This window comes from Arachis hypogaea, chromosome 5 (genome assembly GCF_003086295.3).
Source record: "Arachis hypogaea cultivar Tifrunner chromosome 5, arahy.Tifrunner.gnm2.J5K5, whole genome shotgun sequence".
In the NCBI taxonomy this organism is placed as follows: Eukaryota; Viridiplantae; Streptophyta; class Magnoliopsida; order Fabales; family Fabaceae; genus Arachis; species Arachis hypogaea.
The window spans coordinates 92,462,796-92,479,418 of record NC_092040.1 but is presented as its reverse complement, the minus strand read 5'-3'; the positions used below and the strand labels follow the sequence as shown (position 1 = coordinate 92,479,418).

General features: G+C 30.0%; 1 protein-coding gene and 2 long non-coding RNA genes across 8 annotated transcripts; 1 reads left to right on the top strand and 2 right to left on the bottom strand.

Moving 5' to 3' along the window:
• Nucleotides 1–5,226: 5,226 nt before the first annotated feature.
• LOC112801943 (oleosin 5) lies at nucleotides 5,227–6,177 on the bottom strand. Its single transcript, NM_001405420.1, has one exon. It carries the CDS (start codon nucleotides 6,045–6,047, stop codon nucleotides 5,517–5,519), a length of 531 nt encoding a protein of 176 aa, NP_001392349.1. The 5' UTR covers nucleotides 6,048–6,177; the 3' UTR covers nucleotides 5,227–5,516.
• Nucleotides 6,178–7,711: 1,534 nt separating this feature from the next.
• On the bottom strand, nucleotides 7,712–14,344 carry LOC112801941 (uncharacterized). 6 transcript variants are annotated; one of them, XR_011882250.1, is made up of 5 exons: nucleotides 14,203–14,317; nucleotides 13,963–14,087; nucleotides 13,732–13,769; nucleotides 13,484–13,598; nucleotides 7,712–7,998 (listed from the first exon to the last, which is right to left on the bottom strand). It is a non-coding gene; the product is annotated as an uncharacterized lncRNA (long non-coding RNA). The 6 variants fall into 6 exon arrangements; XR_011882248.1 differs by lacking the exon at nucleotides 7,712–7,998 and adding an exon at nucleotides 9,279–9,647; XR_011882249.1 differs by lacking the exon at nucleotides 7,712–7,998 and adding an exon at nucleotides 9,279–9,647 and having other exon boundaries at nucleotides 13,963–14,117; nucleotides 14,203–14,283.
• On the top strand, nucleotides 11,584–13,052 carry LOC112801942 (uncharacterized). Its single transcript, XR_003202145.3, has 2 exons — nucleotides 11,584–12,149; nucleotides 12,824–13,052. It is a non-coding gene; the product is annotated as an uncharacterized lncRNA (long non-coding RNA).
• Nucleotides 14,345–16,623: the final 2,279 nt, after the last annotated feature.

The window sequence follows — 16,623 nt, the reverse complement described above, 5'->3', positions numbered from 1 at the left end:
ATCCATTTAATCAGAAATTATCAACAATAATCCATCACCTGCTGCTGCTATTCAGACATCACCATCCGTGACAATTCTAAATCCCCTTTCTGTTCTTTTATCAGATAAACTCAACAATGATAATTTTTTCATCTGGCGCCATTCAGTTATTCTTATAATTTCAGGTCAAGAACTTCAAGATCATCTGGAAGAACAGAAGATTCCAACAAGATATGCATCAACTGCTGATGAAAAGGCACAAAATGAAATAAAAACATATAAAGAATGGAGGCTTAATGACTACAATATCTCTTTCTAGCTTTACTCATCACTAGATCCCTCTTTCAAACATCAAGTTATTGGTTGTCTTTTTGCTCATAATATTTGGAGCCGACTTCACACTCGCTTTGCATCACAAACAAAAGCTCGTATTAGGCAACTTCAACTGCAACTAAAATCAATCAAAGAAGACTCGTCCAGCATCTGATTATCTTTTTCAAATAAAAAAAGTGGTAGATGCACTCGCCACTGTTAGAGCTCCTCTAACTGATGTAAAATACACCAATGTCATTTTAGATGAATTAAATGAAGATTATTAGTCATTCTTGACAGATGTCACTGCAAAAGATACACCCTATTTCATTCTAAACCTTGAAGCTCTTTTGATGGCTTAAGAAGACATTGTGGAGAGATTCAAGAAACCAGAACCTTCAATGGTACAGGTCAATTTCACTCAATCTCAACCTTTTACTCAGACTAATTTTAATTTTGGCTATGCAAGAAACATACAGCCTACACCTAATAGAGGCACTTATAGTCGAAGAGGGCGTGGAGGAAGAACGAATCGTGGAGGTAGAGGTTCTTGGAACTCAAATCGGTCACAATGTCAAATTTGTGGCAAGCTGGGGCATATTGCTAGTTACTATTATTTCATATTTGACCAACAATTTCAACATGCATAGCAAAATTCACCCAACTCTTCTATGCACAATGTACTCCTTCCACCTCCCCCATTCCATAATCACAAAGCAATAATTGCTACATCTGCTACAATTGTTGATCCATCTTAGTATGCTAATTTTGGCGCTTCTCATTACTGTACTCCTGATAAGTCAAACCTACAACAAGCACAAGAATATCATGGACAAGATCAAGTTTATATTGGCAATGGTTTAGGTATTAAAATACAGCATATTGGTAATTCATACTTGCATCATAAACCAACAGAAAAAATATATCATTTATATGATTTATTGCATATTCCTTCAATTGCACATAACTTTGTTAGTGTATCTAAATTTGCTAGAGATAACAATGTGTATTTTTCGTTTTGGCCTTTGTTTTGTGAAATCTCAGGCTACTAAGGAAGTGCTTCTCCAAGGCACAACAATTAGTGGAATGTATCGTTTTGAAAAAGTGTCTCTTCTTACATTAGACTCTAGACAATTTAATACACAAGTTTTTGTTGTTCAAACTTTGACATTGGATACTTACCACAAAAGATTTGGTCATCCAACTTTACCAATTGTAAAGTAGATTGTAACTAATTGTTCTTTATCTTTGAATAAATAAAATACTTCTGATTCTAGTGTATGTGAACATTACTGCTTGGAACTCCAAAAGCTCTTTAGGTAGCAAAATTCTCAGTCTCTTCTAATTCTGATTTATTATCTAAAAGTATTCAAAGTGCTCTCCACAATTTCTTATAGAAAGATGCTATGCTCACGGAATATAAAGCACTACTATATTACAATACATGGTTCTTAGTTAAATTACCTGATAATGAAAAAGTAGTTAGTTATAAGTGGATATTTGCTGTTAAAAAAATGTGAAAGGTGAGATCATTAGATATAAAGCTAGGTTGATTGTAAAAGGTTTTTTTCAAACTGCTGAAATTGATTTTGATCAAAATTTTTCACCTGTTATTAAACCAGTTACAATTAGGATGATTTTAACCATTGCTTTATCAGAAGGTTAGAAAATGTAACAATATAATTTTCACAATACATTTTTAAATGAAACTATTTATGAAACTATTTTTATGTCACAGTCTCTATTTCTGTCACTCTAATCCAAAACTTGTATGCAAATTAAATAAAGCTATCTGCCATTAAACAAGCCCCAAGGATTTGGTACTTAATAATTATTTTCACCCTTCAAATTTTTGGCTTTACAGTAACAAAATTTAATCCCTCCCTATTTACTAGATATACTTCTACTTCTACCATTTATATTCTTATTTTTGTTGATGATATACTTATTATTAGAGATAACAAAACTGAAATAAACATTTTTCTTAGCAAACTTCATTCTATCTTTTTTATTAAAAAATTTAGGTGAACTCAACTTTTGTTAGGTATAAAAGTTATAACACATTCCACTTCCTTAATTTCTTTGAACCAAATCAAATATATACATAACCTTTTAACACGTGCTGACATTAATGAATCCAAACCAAGCATGACTCCAATGGTAAGCTCTCTTAGATTGATTGTCAATGTTGGAACCCCTTTTGAAAATCCAACTTTATATCGCTCCATAGTGGGTGGGTTGCAATATGCAATAATTACAGGACCTGATATCAGTTTTTCAGTGAATAAACTGAGTCAATTTATGTCCAACCCCTGCCAAGAACATGGGCTGCAGTTAAACGAGTCGTGAGATATTTGACAGGTACTGCTGAGCTCAAATTGCAATTTCATCGATGCACTGATTTATGATTTTCTATTTTTCAAACTCAGATTGGGTGAGTGATCTTGATCGATGATAGAAAATCTACAATTGGATTTTGTGTGTATTATGGTTCAAATTTGGTGTCTTGTAAGAGCAGTAAACAACTCATGGACAGTCGAAGTTTAACTGAGGCTGAATATAGAGTCCTAACAGCAGTGTTCATGGAACTCATTTGGATTCAAAATCTTCTGGCTGAGTTGCATCAACTTTGCCCATATTCTCCCACTGTATTTTGTGACAATATATATCTCAGCTATGTTGCTTGTTTATAATCCAATCCTACATAATCGGACTAAACACTTTGAATTAGATCTCTATTTTGTTTGAGACAAGGTGATTAAAGACTTCATTATTATCACACATATTTCATCAACTGAACAATTGGTAGATGTATTAACAAAACCTCTATCATTAGCCAGCTTTGACAAATTTAAAAACAAACTCAGGTTAGCATCAAAACCATCATGAGTTTGTAGTGGATAATAACATATATAAAGAAAGGTAACTAACCGTGTTAGTTACTATTAAACTAGAGTTAGTAGCTTCTAAAATTTTGATACTTATGTATAAATATGACTCTTTAATGTACTGAACAAAGCACACATTAATAGTTAACACTCATTTTTTTTCTTTTTCTGCTATTGTTCTCTATTTTACTTAGTTTTGGATATACTTTATTTTCACATAATCCGAATTAAAATATTAAAACTCATATACAATGAAAATTATAAATTTAATGTAATTAATCCTTTACTGACCGTTTTATCATTTTTTATCATTTTAAATAATATAAATTCATGAATTATTATATATTTATTTTTATATTTATTTAAATAAATAAATAAAATAATCACTTAATTAATTTAAATTGATTAAATAAAATGAGTATTTAAATTTGGATTAATCATTTTATCTGTATTTATTTATTTAAATAAATAAAATAAATATATCATTTAGCAATGTATGCAATTTTTTGTTTTGAAAAATTATGATATTTTTTATTTTATAATTCTAATATTATATGTACAAAAATATACAATAAAAAATTTGATAATAAATAAAGATTGTATAAATTTTAAAGAACAAAATATTTGTTATGCTTAATATCTTTAGTTTGGTCTTTATTTATATTAACTCCACTCTTTATTTAAATAATTTTCTGTTGACAAAATTACTCGAAGCCGCCTATGCTTTTTTGAATCCAATTTTTTCACTTTATTACATATCTTATTTTTATTATAGAAAAATATATATAACAATATCTTATTTATTCTGTAAATAAAATATATGCATAATCTGTCGTATATAGATATATGCATTAAAAACAATTCATGTATTAGTGTAACTTTTTTTTTTTATATATAAGCCATTACGGGTGAATTTCCTAAAAATAACTCAAACTGTGCGTTACACATCGTTGTGCATCTACAAAAATTTATTGACGTGTTGTCCGATATAATTAAAAAATATATTACTAATGTAAGTGTCGTTATTTTACATAACTAAAAATAATTCTTTTATAATACGTCTGTAATAATAGATTATGCTACCATTATTATAGCAAGTGTAAAATATTAAAACGCCCAAATATTTTTATATTTCACACAAAAATTCTTAATAAGAAAAAAATTTAGGCGCAAACTAATCTACACCATGAACTAATTCATGACATCAACAACTGAAGCAAAATAAAGAAAAGCAACTGGTCCAGCAGGGACTCAGAATAGTGTCATTATACAAATTTGGACACACTGCACTTGTGTTCAAAATTAAAGGACTGATTATCACAGTTTTCATCTGTGATATCATCCAAAGAAAATTGCAGATGGTTGCAAAGATTTTGGGACCATGGCCCCATTATTATAGATATATAGTTCAATTTGATTCAAAGTGGCAATTGTTCTTTTGCTAGAAGAGGTTCCTTGATCACCTAAAAGTTTTGAGTGTGATGTTATGATGAACTGGAACAAAGACTATGAAGTTGTATGGGTCAGCAACAATGAGAATGTGACATCTAAAAATTTTATTATTTAGACAAATTTTATTCGCTTATTTTTATAGCAAATAAAATAAATTTTGACCGGATATTAATAAAATCACCTGTTTAATTTGAACTTGCAAGTTAAAATACTACTTTGTCAAAAAAACACTCCACTTCCTCTGAAATTGCTATATTAGTTCACCTTTCATCACTATTTTAATTTTACCAATAACTTATCTATTACAAAAATAATTAGATATTAACCTTTTTGGTTGTCTAATTTTTTTTTTTTTTCTTTAACTTTTCTTAACAACCATAATTTCATGTACTTTTCTTGTATCTTTAATTTAATTTAATAAGATTTGAACCCATAAAAAATATTAAAAGGTGATAAATAAATGCCATATAAATCCTGTTCAATTCTGGTACTTGGACACCATAAATTGTGCTAGCTTATTAGCTTAATGTTAAGATTATTTGATGAAGAACACTTAAACTAGGTTTATATAACACTGTTTAAAGAAAAATATAATAATTAACAGACTTGTTGAACACATTGAATATAATATAATAATAAGTGGAACAAATACAAATGTAACAAAACAAGATATCTAGAACACTTATTAATTAACATAAAACACAAACATAGCACAAATTAGTTAACAAAGACCAAAACACAAAATGAGACCTCCAAATTCAAAAGTACCAAAAGGTACATACATGCATAATAACTATTATTTTTTTTCCAACATAATCGATCAACCCTAAATTCAAATTCAAACCCGTTCCTTTTTTTTTTCTTTCTTTCTTTTTTTTTTTTACTTTATGATGATGACCTCTTAACATCCTGGGCCTTAGTCTGTATCTCTTGGCCAGCATCCTTTGTCTTCTGCCCCACGTAATCCGCCATGTCCGCCATGCGCCGCTTCACTGAGTCCAGCTGATCCGGCACCGTCGTCCCATGTACCTGTCGGATGAAGTTAATCATCCATGACAAAGACATCAGCCCGGTTAGTCCACATGCTCCCGCCGTGAGAATACCAGTGACTGCAAGTCCAATGGTAACGACCGCGGGAACTATAACCGGGCTGAAGAAGATAAAAACCGGGGTGGCAATTGCCAGCCCGATTATGGTTCCGAGAAGTGAAAGGCCGGAGAGGAGCAACAGAGTGCCCCCAGTGGGGACGCCGACGAGGACGGCGATGATTTGAGAGGTGGACGGACCTCTCTCGGGGAGAAGAGTCTTAATACCACCACCACTAACATCGTAGCCGCGGCGTGGAACGTCGACGCGTTGTGTGGTGGGGGTGTGAACTTGAACCTGGTGAGGTGCACGATCAGTAGCAGTAGCCATTGCTGTTGTTTGATTGTTAAGAGAAAAGAAAAGGCCCTTTTTGGGATTCCTTTTGTTCTCTTTTCTTCCTTAGGTTTTTGAAGATTAATAATGGAGAGTGGGAAGACATTGATATCGGTGCTTGTGGATGAGTTTGATGAGGTGGTGGGTTTGGAGAACGGTGGACTTGTAGATGTTGACACGTGCTTGTGACATGCATGCCGGTGCCTAGTAATTTATTAACAGTGTAACTAGATATTTTTTAAGGTGAAAGTTGGATTTAATTTTAAGTGAGGTTGATACTTGAGATTTGTTAATTAATTTAAATAATTTAATTAAATTTTTATTTAACGAATTTTTTTAATTATTAATTTTTAATTATTAATTTTATATAAAATTAATTATAATTAAATTTTTATTATTTTTAAATATTAATTTTTATTTAATTTTAAAAAAATAAAAAATATTTTTTATTTTTAAATAATTAATACGTAAAAATAAATATTTAAATTAATTAAATAATAATAAATTTTTAAAAAATTGATCAAATACTAAATTTTTAAAAAATAAGTAACATCTTTCGTTTATTAGAAGGATAAAGGATTTTCATGATGAGGAAGAGCACCTTTCAATCGTTTCATTATGTTCCTATGTTTAAGAAAGTAACACTTACATTATTTTCTTCCCTTCATAAAATGCACAAAAATGGAAGGCGAAGATTGCTATGCAGTTTTTTTTATATAAATTATTTGTTAATTAAAAATTATTAAATAATTAAATATATTTAATTTAATTATTATTTAATAATTTTTAATTATAATTTCATATAAAAATAATTGTATATAAATTTTTATTTATATTAAACTATAAGTATTTGAAAATGCCTTTATTTTATTTTATGTTATTTTTCATAAAAAGCCCAACATCGTATCATGCTAACAAAATTGTGTAAGAACTATTTAAATTTATAAATATTTGTCTTTCTATTTTAGTTTAAATTTTTAAGATAAATAATTTTATTATATAATATCAAAATTTTTATAACTAAAATGATAAAGTTTAATTTTAGTTATCACAAAAAAATTAAACAACAAAAAGTAACATATAATTATTTACATAATTTTATCTAATAATTTAAGTTTTTATATTTTCTAATAATATTATGTATATATATAAATTAACAGTTATACACTTAGATTGATTTTTTCATTTTTACATAGAGATGTTGGAAGAAGTAAAAAGATGCGGAATCTAAACTCTAATATTCATATTTAATGGATTGGGCATATGCTTTTTCTATATAATACACTTATTTATTTATTTATTTAAACGTGTTTATTTTAAGAAGATATAAGATGTGTGTTAAAAGTTTTGCTATTACAAAGGCATTTACAAAAATATATATGCATTGATAAATTGTGGAAAATATACCTATGTTTTCATCTTTGTCACCATAAAGTCAATTTATTTGGTTTTAGCAACGACTGTGACTAAATTTTCCCTTCTTTTTTAAAATTACAGGATTAAATATATCCAAATAGCTTGAAGAACTCAAATCTACAAGGAATATAGTCAATAGACTAGTTTAAAGTGAAGATCATAGTTATGGAGAGGTTAAACGGGGATCATTTATAATTAATGTATAAATTTTTTATATTAAGTTATCCAACAATTGGATATTTATTTATATTTAATTATAAAATTTATAAAAGTAATACATATTATTAATTAAGTTAAATATTTTTGTATAACTTAATTATTTTTTATCGGATGTATGTCCTGCAAAGGGAAATTAAATTAATGATTATTAAATAGATAGGAAAATCAAATTTTGAAACTTGGGTTTGGCTGTGGCCTTTTCTTGTTGAATGGAGGTGTTTTTTTTTTTTTTGACACATTAGTGTTGTTATGCTCTGCAAAATTGTTGTGTTGTTCGCATTACAAGGAAACAGGTGCTCTTTTCTGCTTGGATCTGCGTATCATTGCATGCAAAATGTGTCAATATAAATAAAATTATAAATTATATATGGGACTCTTATGGTGTCTCCGAGTTCATCATTTGCTAGGTTAGATAACGTAAGGTTAATTATGGACAAAGAAAACTAGCATGTATAGAAGAGTAGTTCTTTTCTTTTATGTCTATAATAAATGGTAAAAATTCCTCCACAATTATTTTTTAAAAAAATTTAAAACTGTTCCTGACAATTATTTCAAAAAATAATAAAATTCACAAAAAAAAATACTAATTCGATTTTTAAATTTTATTTTTATGAGACTAATTAATCCTTGTACTAAAAAAGTTAATATTTTTTTTGGCACATGACCTAATCAATACAAAAAAATAAAAAACCGGATTGAATGTGATTTTTTAGAAATTTCGTTGTCCTTTTAACATAATTATCAAGAATAAAATAGAGTATTCACTTATTATTTTTACATGAGCTGTTAATTAAAAATTAATATATAATAAAATTATTATATAATTTAATATATAATTAAATTTTTATTTAACCACTGTTTGTAAAAAACTTTTACGTGAGTGTTCATGCTAATAAGTTTATGAATGTGATACTTGTTGTATATTATAAAAAAATTTCTCTTCGTCGTGATTATGTATTATACACCTGTATGTCTGAGCGTGGAGGCTTATTAAGAATTAGAGAAATGATCTATTGGAATTTATGATTTTAAATGTGATTTCTTTCTAATCACCAACCTTTTTTTTTTTACAAAATTGTTCATATAGACGTAATTAAAGATGAATTCAAAAATATTATTACAAAAGATTAATATAATATATATTATTTAAAAAATATATACAAATAAATTATTAATGTAAGATTATTATAAAAATATATCTGTAAATATATTTTAAAATATAAAAATATGTATATATTTTTTGTTAATAGAATAATATACATTAATTTTTTATATTATAAAATTTATCGATAATAAAATTTGTATATATTAATTTTTTTAGTAATTTTTTTTAAAATAAATCAAAAGACAATTAACAAAAAAATTATCTTTTATTTTATTTTTAATCTATTTTTTGCAATATTCATAACTAAAATAAATTAAACCATATTTCATAATTTACTACTATTAATTTTTTTTTCAAAAAAAAAAAACTTGAGGGACAAAGCCTCCAATCTCCCTCTATATGTCCGTCCTGAACGCATCTTTTTAGAAATCTTACTATTTTCAAGACCACAATTATTAGTATTACTAGTATAATATAACATATAAAAAAAATAGAAAATTGTTGCAATATATTAAAATTCACATTTTTAGTAACAAATTTTTTTCTAACGACTAATTTTCTGTTAGCAAATGTCTCTATAGTTGCAATTTTTCTAAATTGTCATTATTTTGGACTGATTTCATTTTTGTATCAACAACAAAAAAATGTTGGCAAAATGTGGATTATTTCAAGAGAAGTTATTAGCAAAAGATTGAAGTTGTTAGCAAAACAACCAATTTGGGTTGGTTGAGTGGTCAGCTCACTCGTCGGCTTAAGCAAGTGTCGGAATTCGAATCCCGCCTTGTGCATGCAGCAACCCATTGGCCAGCAGCAGACCCTTAAATGGAGCTCAGATCCGCGACAGATTAGTCCTTAACCTGTCGGATTGGGAGATACCGTGAACAACCATTAGTGTGTATTTTTATTTTTAATATTTTTTAATTTTTAAATTTTATAAAAAAATAAAATCTTATTTTTTATTTGCACATCTTATTTTTTTGTTTCACAAAATTTTAAAAATAAAAAATACTGAAAATAAAAACTTAAACTAAACACACTCTTATCACAACAAAAGGCTTGACCCTTGTGGAAATATTATTGCTGAATGGGCTTCTCTCACTTACTTTCTCTAACAACAAAACCTCAGGAATCATGCATTATTGGCCCAATATTGCAAAGGCCTTGTATTAAGAAGCAAAAATGTTATTTAAATAAATAAAAGAATGTTATTTAAAAAAGTTGGTCGAGTAGTCAGTTCACTCGTCCACTTAAATAAGTGTCGGGGTTTAAATTCCATTTTATGTATGCAATAATCTATTGGTCAGTGGTAGACCCTTAAATAGAGTTCAGATTCGCGACGAATTAATCTTTAACTTATCGAGTTGGGGATATGAAATGTTATTAAAATAATACATTAATTGTTTAAAAATGTTGTTACCATAAAAATATTTTTTGCTCTTAAACGTTTTCTTACATTCATACAATTAGATTTCTATTTGTATAATTATTTAAATGGTTATAACTTAAATCATCATCTATAATCGATCAAAAACACACACCTTTTTTTTTAGTTGTTTTAATGATTCTTATGTCCTAATAGCTGAGATATGCTATAGTATAAATTTTATGAGTTCACATTCTCTTTATTTTGTGTTTTTTTTTTTGTAAAACTTTACATAATACAAATAAAATGTTTAAATTAGTTTTTGAAAAATCACAAGAGTTAATATAGTGCCTAAAATACTTAATATTTCAATTTAATTTGTACAAAGATACCAATGTTAATTAAATTGGTCTTTCTAATAAATTTTTGTTAATGTGCCATTATTAATGTCACACATGACACAATAAAAACCATGAGATGTGATCACTTTATTTTATAGGTCAATCTATGGTACAGATGCTATTTGATACAGATTTATAGATATTCTCTTTTAATGAATATGAGATGGACACCTGGCTGATTTGTTGCAGGTAGGGGTGGCAAACGGGCCTAAACCCGCCGGGCCGGCCTGCGTAACCCGCCAAAAAAAGCGGGCTGGGCTGGAAAATCGGGACCGCCAAATAGCAAAAGCCCGCCTAACCCGCACCGCTTAAACCGCGGGTTTTGGCGGGGCGGGGCGGGCTTCCCCGCCGGGCTAAGATTTTTTTTAGTGAGGGGGTATTTTTGCAATTTTTTCCTAAAACCTAACTTCCCCCAACCTAACTTACAAGAGTATGAAGATAAAAATTAAGTGTTTTGAATTATGTTTATGTTATTTTAGAGACAATATTTATAATTATGTTTTGGATTATGTTTATTTTGCTTTGGAGAGAATATTTATACTTATATTTTGAATGAAAATTTGGTTTATAATTATATTTATTAGATATTTATAATTACAAAGACTTTAATGTTTGTGAATATAAAAAATATAATTTTTTATGCCATTAGAAATTATAAATTTATTAATATGGTTGTGAAATTATATATATTACTTAGTAGTTAATAGTAAAAAAAAAAAAGAAGAGCTTAGGCGGGCTTAGCCCGCCAGCCCGCCAGCCCGCAGTTAGGCGGGGCGGGCTAGGATTCTAGGACCGCCTAATTAGGCGGGGCGGGGCGGGCCAGCCCGCCAAAGGGCGGGCTTCTGGCGGGGCGGGGCGGGCTTCCCCGCTTGCCACCCCTAGTTGCAGGGCTTGTCTCCTGCTTGATGTTAGGGGTGGCTCAGCCAGTAAGCCAAGGTTTTTTTGTTTATTTGTATTTTTGGACATGGCTGAAGGGCCAAAGAATTGACCCAACCCACACAAATAGAACCCAGTCCGACCCGAAGCACTACCCAGTACCCACGCAGAGACCTGCCCTTACCTAACAGCCCCAAACCTCCCTTTCTCCCCTTTCTAGCAGTATCTCTGAAACTTTACATCGTTTGTTGCATGGAGGCAAAATCAGGCAATTGGGTCATTAACCGTGGCCACAATCGGAATCCTCAGGTTCTGCCTTCTTGAGGTCGCCCATGCCGCGTCTACCCCTAGTCGAAAACTCTGTTGCTCGTGTTGAATGGTGACCATTTGTGCCTGTTGACAATGAGTGCGACATCTCTCTAACCCGCATGTCATTTCATTCTCCTTGGACTGCGCTTGCTAATGCCTTGAAGAAGCTCCTTCTCCCGCTTCGTCGTGATTCCGAACCTCACCTCCTGTCTTGCCTCCCCACGTGCATTGAATCTGTCGGCGACTTCTTTCTTGGTCCCTCATCCCCCTCCCTATTGTCTGATATATAAGCCGGTGGAATTGTTGAACGGATTCATCTCCTAGCCCGCGTTGCCCTCGTCTGGCAGCCGACGCTTCCACGGCAGGCGCGATTGGAAGTTGCCGTTGTTCTGGTTTGGTCCTCGTCACAGGTATGAATGTCATTGTTTTTGCTCTGTTCGATTTCATAGTATTCGAAATTCTGTATTGCTTTAGAGGTTTAGAGCATTGGGTAAATTGAATTGAGTTGAGTTGAATATATAAATTTAAATTGAATTTTCCTTTGAAAGTTTCTGGTTTTGAAACTGGCATAAGAGTATGAGTAGATGCTTTATCCTTCTCTGTATTTGTCAACTTTACTTTTGTCTTTACACTACTTTCAATGAGACTTTTGTTCTGGATTTCGTTGAACATTTTGCTTCGTTCTTACTTTCCTCCATTTGAGTTTCTATCACTAGAATGCCTAGTTCTCTCGACTAGACCTTAATTCATGGTTGCTGGTAGTAATAGACCTATGGTGACATTAACTTATTTAGCAAAACATTTTTCAAAGTCCTATTTACATACTAAGTTAGTTACACAAAATCAGTCATTGTATATTTATCTACGAAAATATATTATTTAGCTCATCTTAAATTTGTATTTTGTGTTTGAAACTATATTTTTTACCCGTGGTTGATTTTGCTATGTATGTTGTATGGTTGAATATTTCTTTCATCCGACACTTGAACTGCAATCTTTTTATAACTAATTTGAACCAATTTTCATTTGCAAGCTTAGTTACAGATTGTTTTTTAATTCAGATTAAATTAATATTTGGTTAAAGGTTAAGCCGTGAAGGTGCTACTGAGGGATGCATTTTCAAGGGAATGGAATCCTTTCTCACATTAGTTGTAGTTTCCTTTATACTAGTATGCTTGGGTGGGATTTTTATATGTTACATACAATAGAAATCAAAGAGAATTTAAGTGATGTAATTAAGATTTTTTTGTTTTCTTTTTGGCTAAACTAATTACATTAGTAGTACTTTTAATAAATGTTCACAAAGACGGAAACTATATTGTGCAGTTTTTTAGCAGTATCTTGGTATCATTTTTTTTCGTGATCGAATGCCAACTTGTCTCCACTAACCTTAATATTGAATGCTTGTACTAATAGAGTTATGGGATTCATTTACAATTACTAAGGACTATGAATAATTCACTACCCCATGAACATGGACAGCAATAACTAACTACAGTAACAATCATCAATCATCAAACCATTTGTTTTTTTAAACTAATACGTAGCATTCTCAATTAGACAACATATAGTGTGTGCTTTGCTAGCATTCAATTGTTCTCATGTAAATCCGGTGGCTTGCCAATACTGATTATGCTTGAATTTTGTACATGTAGACTTATTACTATTCATAGAGAAATTTAATGACATGAATTTCGCAGTTTTAATGACTTTTCTTAACTTAACTGGGTCAGTGATGTCGTACCTTCAATATCATATATGGCACCTTCGCCCCTTCCTACCATCAGCAGCAAAAAACAATAACGGTATAATGGGCCAAATTTAACAACACAACATCATGCAAGCTTCACATGATTCACCTGGCAATTCATACATGCAAAAATTTCTTTTAAGTATTTAAAAAAAATTATTTAGATAAATTTAGGATTAGAATTGTTTCTCCAACTTATAAATATCAGAGTCCCGAGAACAGTATGGAATTGGTCAAATTACCTGGACTGATCAACAATGAGTTTTCACTTCGTATCTAACTGAAGTAACAAAACACCAGCAAAATAATAAAATAAAAATAGGTTGGACATACAGTCATCCCATACAGTCGAACAACAGCCCATAATAAAAATAGATATATAAAATAAAATAAATAAATAGGTTGGACATACCTTCCACCTCCTTCATTACCAAGATTAACATATTTGCATAAACATCGCTGGTTTAACATACCTTTTTTCCAGTTCTAGTGTATGCCAACTTCAGAAATCCCTCCTCAGTACACGTCCAAACGGCAATCGCCCTCATCAGCGCTCCGGATTTCTTACTCTTTATCCGATCTCTCCGCCACTCATAACCTCATTTCACAATTAATCAAACAATAAATCCTAAACCGAAACACACAGCGTTACAAGATAAATAACGCACAAATTAAAATACTCTGAATCCCATAAGATAAGGGCCACGACTTACCATAAAGGCCGGACCGTTTCATACCAAAGAAGGGGTTTACGTTACTGCTTCTACGTGTGATGAACTGGGGTTAGGGTTTTCATTTTTAATAAAACGGCGCCTGCTACATTCTTTTTACAACTGTTACTTTTTCCTGGTCTTGGCCTCAGCCCAAAAAAAACTACCCGAAACAAAATCCCATCCAACCCAATTGAAACCCCACTCAAGACCCGAACGAAAAAAAAAATCAAACGCACCTCATTCTCCACAAACACTGTACACGGCTCACAAAGCCTCCTCATGCCATTCTTGCTGCTACCAATGATGCCCAAAAACAAAAACCTAAAAAACACTGGCCCAGCCCAGTTTCAGAAATTCAATTGGGGTTCTGTAAACTTGGCTTTTTCTTGCCTGTGTTCATTAGCCGGCTAGCACTTCCACACTCAAGGGAGACAAGCTTTCAGAGCTCTGCCAAGCCTGTTCCCTGCAATTAAGGTTCTTGCCACTTGTCAACAAATTCTTCAATCTGTATGTATTAATCTGTACCATATAACTGACCTTATTTTATATGTCAGCAATTATCAATGTCACCATGTTTGTTTATTATCTTAGAATAATAAAAATATGAACACAGAACATTTTTTTTTATAAGAGTATAAGACACAAACACAAATTTACATGCAATTCAGACATAGATACACATGCATGTAGTCTGGTTGTTAAGACATTTGTGTCTAACATTATTTGTATCTTAACTTTTTGACAAAATACTAAATACATATATTTTGTGTGCTATTTCATGTCAATATATTTTTTTAAAATTTTTCTCTTACTAAACAAACAATGAACATATATATTACTATATGTCCATGATTCAGATGGACATAACAGCAACTAAATACAATCTTAAAAAGATCAACTTAACTTATATTAGTATATAACTAAATTAAGTCATTAATCGTATATTTTGAGATCAAACTCTTCTAAAATAAAAAAAATTAATAAAAAAGTGAATATTAATTATTTTTAAATTAAAATAATAAAACTCATAAATAATAAATATTTTATAAATTCAATGATAACTAACTAACCTCTTCCAAATGTAACAATTGATATATATATATATATATATATATATATATATATATATATATATATATATATATATATATATATATATATATATATACCAAAAGTGTGCTTTGTGATTTTCATATGTGGACATATTTGGTTTTGAGAAACATAATGTTTTTTTTTTTAAGTTGAGAAGTTTTACAATATGAAAGTGTGATTTAATTGTAACACATTAGCATTAAAATAGGAGGAAGTGTATAGTAAAAAGAGATAAATAAATACTCACATAAAAATAATGAAAATAATTTCTAAATACATGTTAATTTAATAGAATATATAAAATGTTCCAACTATATTTTTTATTAATATCTTTGCATAAAGGCTAAAAATCTTGGATTTGCATGAATGGATGTGGCAGAATTGAAGGCTTTTAGGGTCATGTGGCATGTGCCTAGCTATCCTATATTGGGCTTTAATTTTGGGCATATGTCTAATGTCTTAATGTCTAAATCCATCAATCAAAATTCAGAGCCATGTCTGGGGACCTTTTCTGAACTTGGGCGGTTTGTGGTGGCCCATTCATTTTTCCACCGCTAAATAATATAATCCACATCATTTTGTTTGACCAAAAAATAATCCACATCATTTTCCCAATATTTGTTTTAAATAGAAAAATGAATAGTTCATTTGAATAATGTCAAGTTTTTTCTTAAATTTTTAGTATATATTATTTTAATATTTAAGAGTGTTAATGTATAGTGTTTTTTTTTATATTTTTTTAATAATAAATATATAATCAAATGTGTGTGTAAACAAAATGTATATTAAATAAAATGAAGATAAAAGGATAGCCGAAATAGACAAAATTTAAAGGAAAAGGACTGCTAATTTTTTTAGCAATATGATTATATATAATTAATAATGATGCGAAAAGGGTTAGTTTTAGTATTGTAAAGCATAGGAGATTTGGTCTAAAATTGAATCATATAAACTTCATTAAAAGAGAGACTTATGATTATTCCCGAACTTATATTATAATCACTAGTTGAGGTTGATAAAACTTTGCAAAACCTACAAATTGAAACCGACAAATCTGTTTCACTTTTATCCTATATTTTAGATGGTTGATTGAATTTGATTGATGCAAATTAAGATAATAACTTTGGATTAGACAAAAGCCATAATCAACGATCTTCAAAAATTCACCAGCCAGTTTTGGTTTGAATATGATAATTATAAATTGTATGGACATTATTGTTTTGAATGTATAATACAATAAAAGATTATACACTTAGAACAATATAACCTTGTTCAATAATAAGCAATACTTGATGAACGTATCCTTTCACCGATGAACTAGTAGTTTTG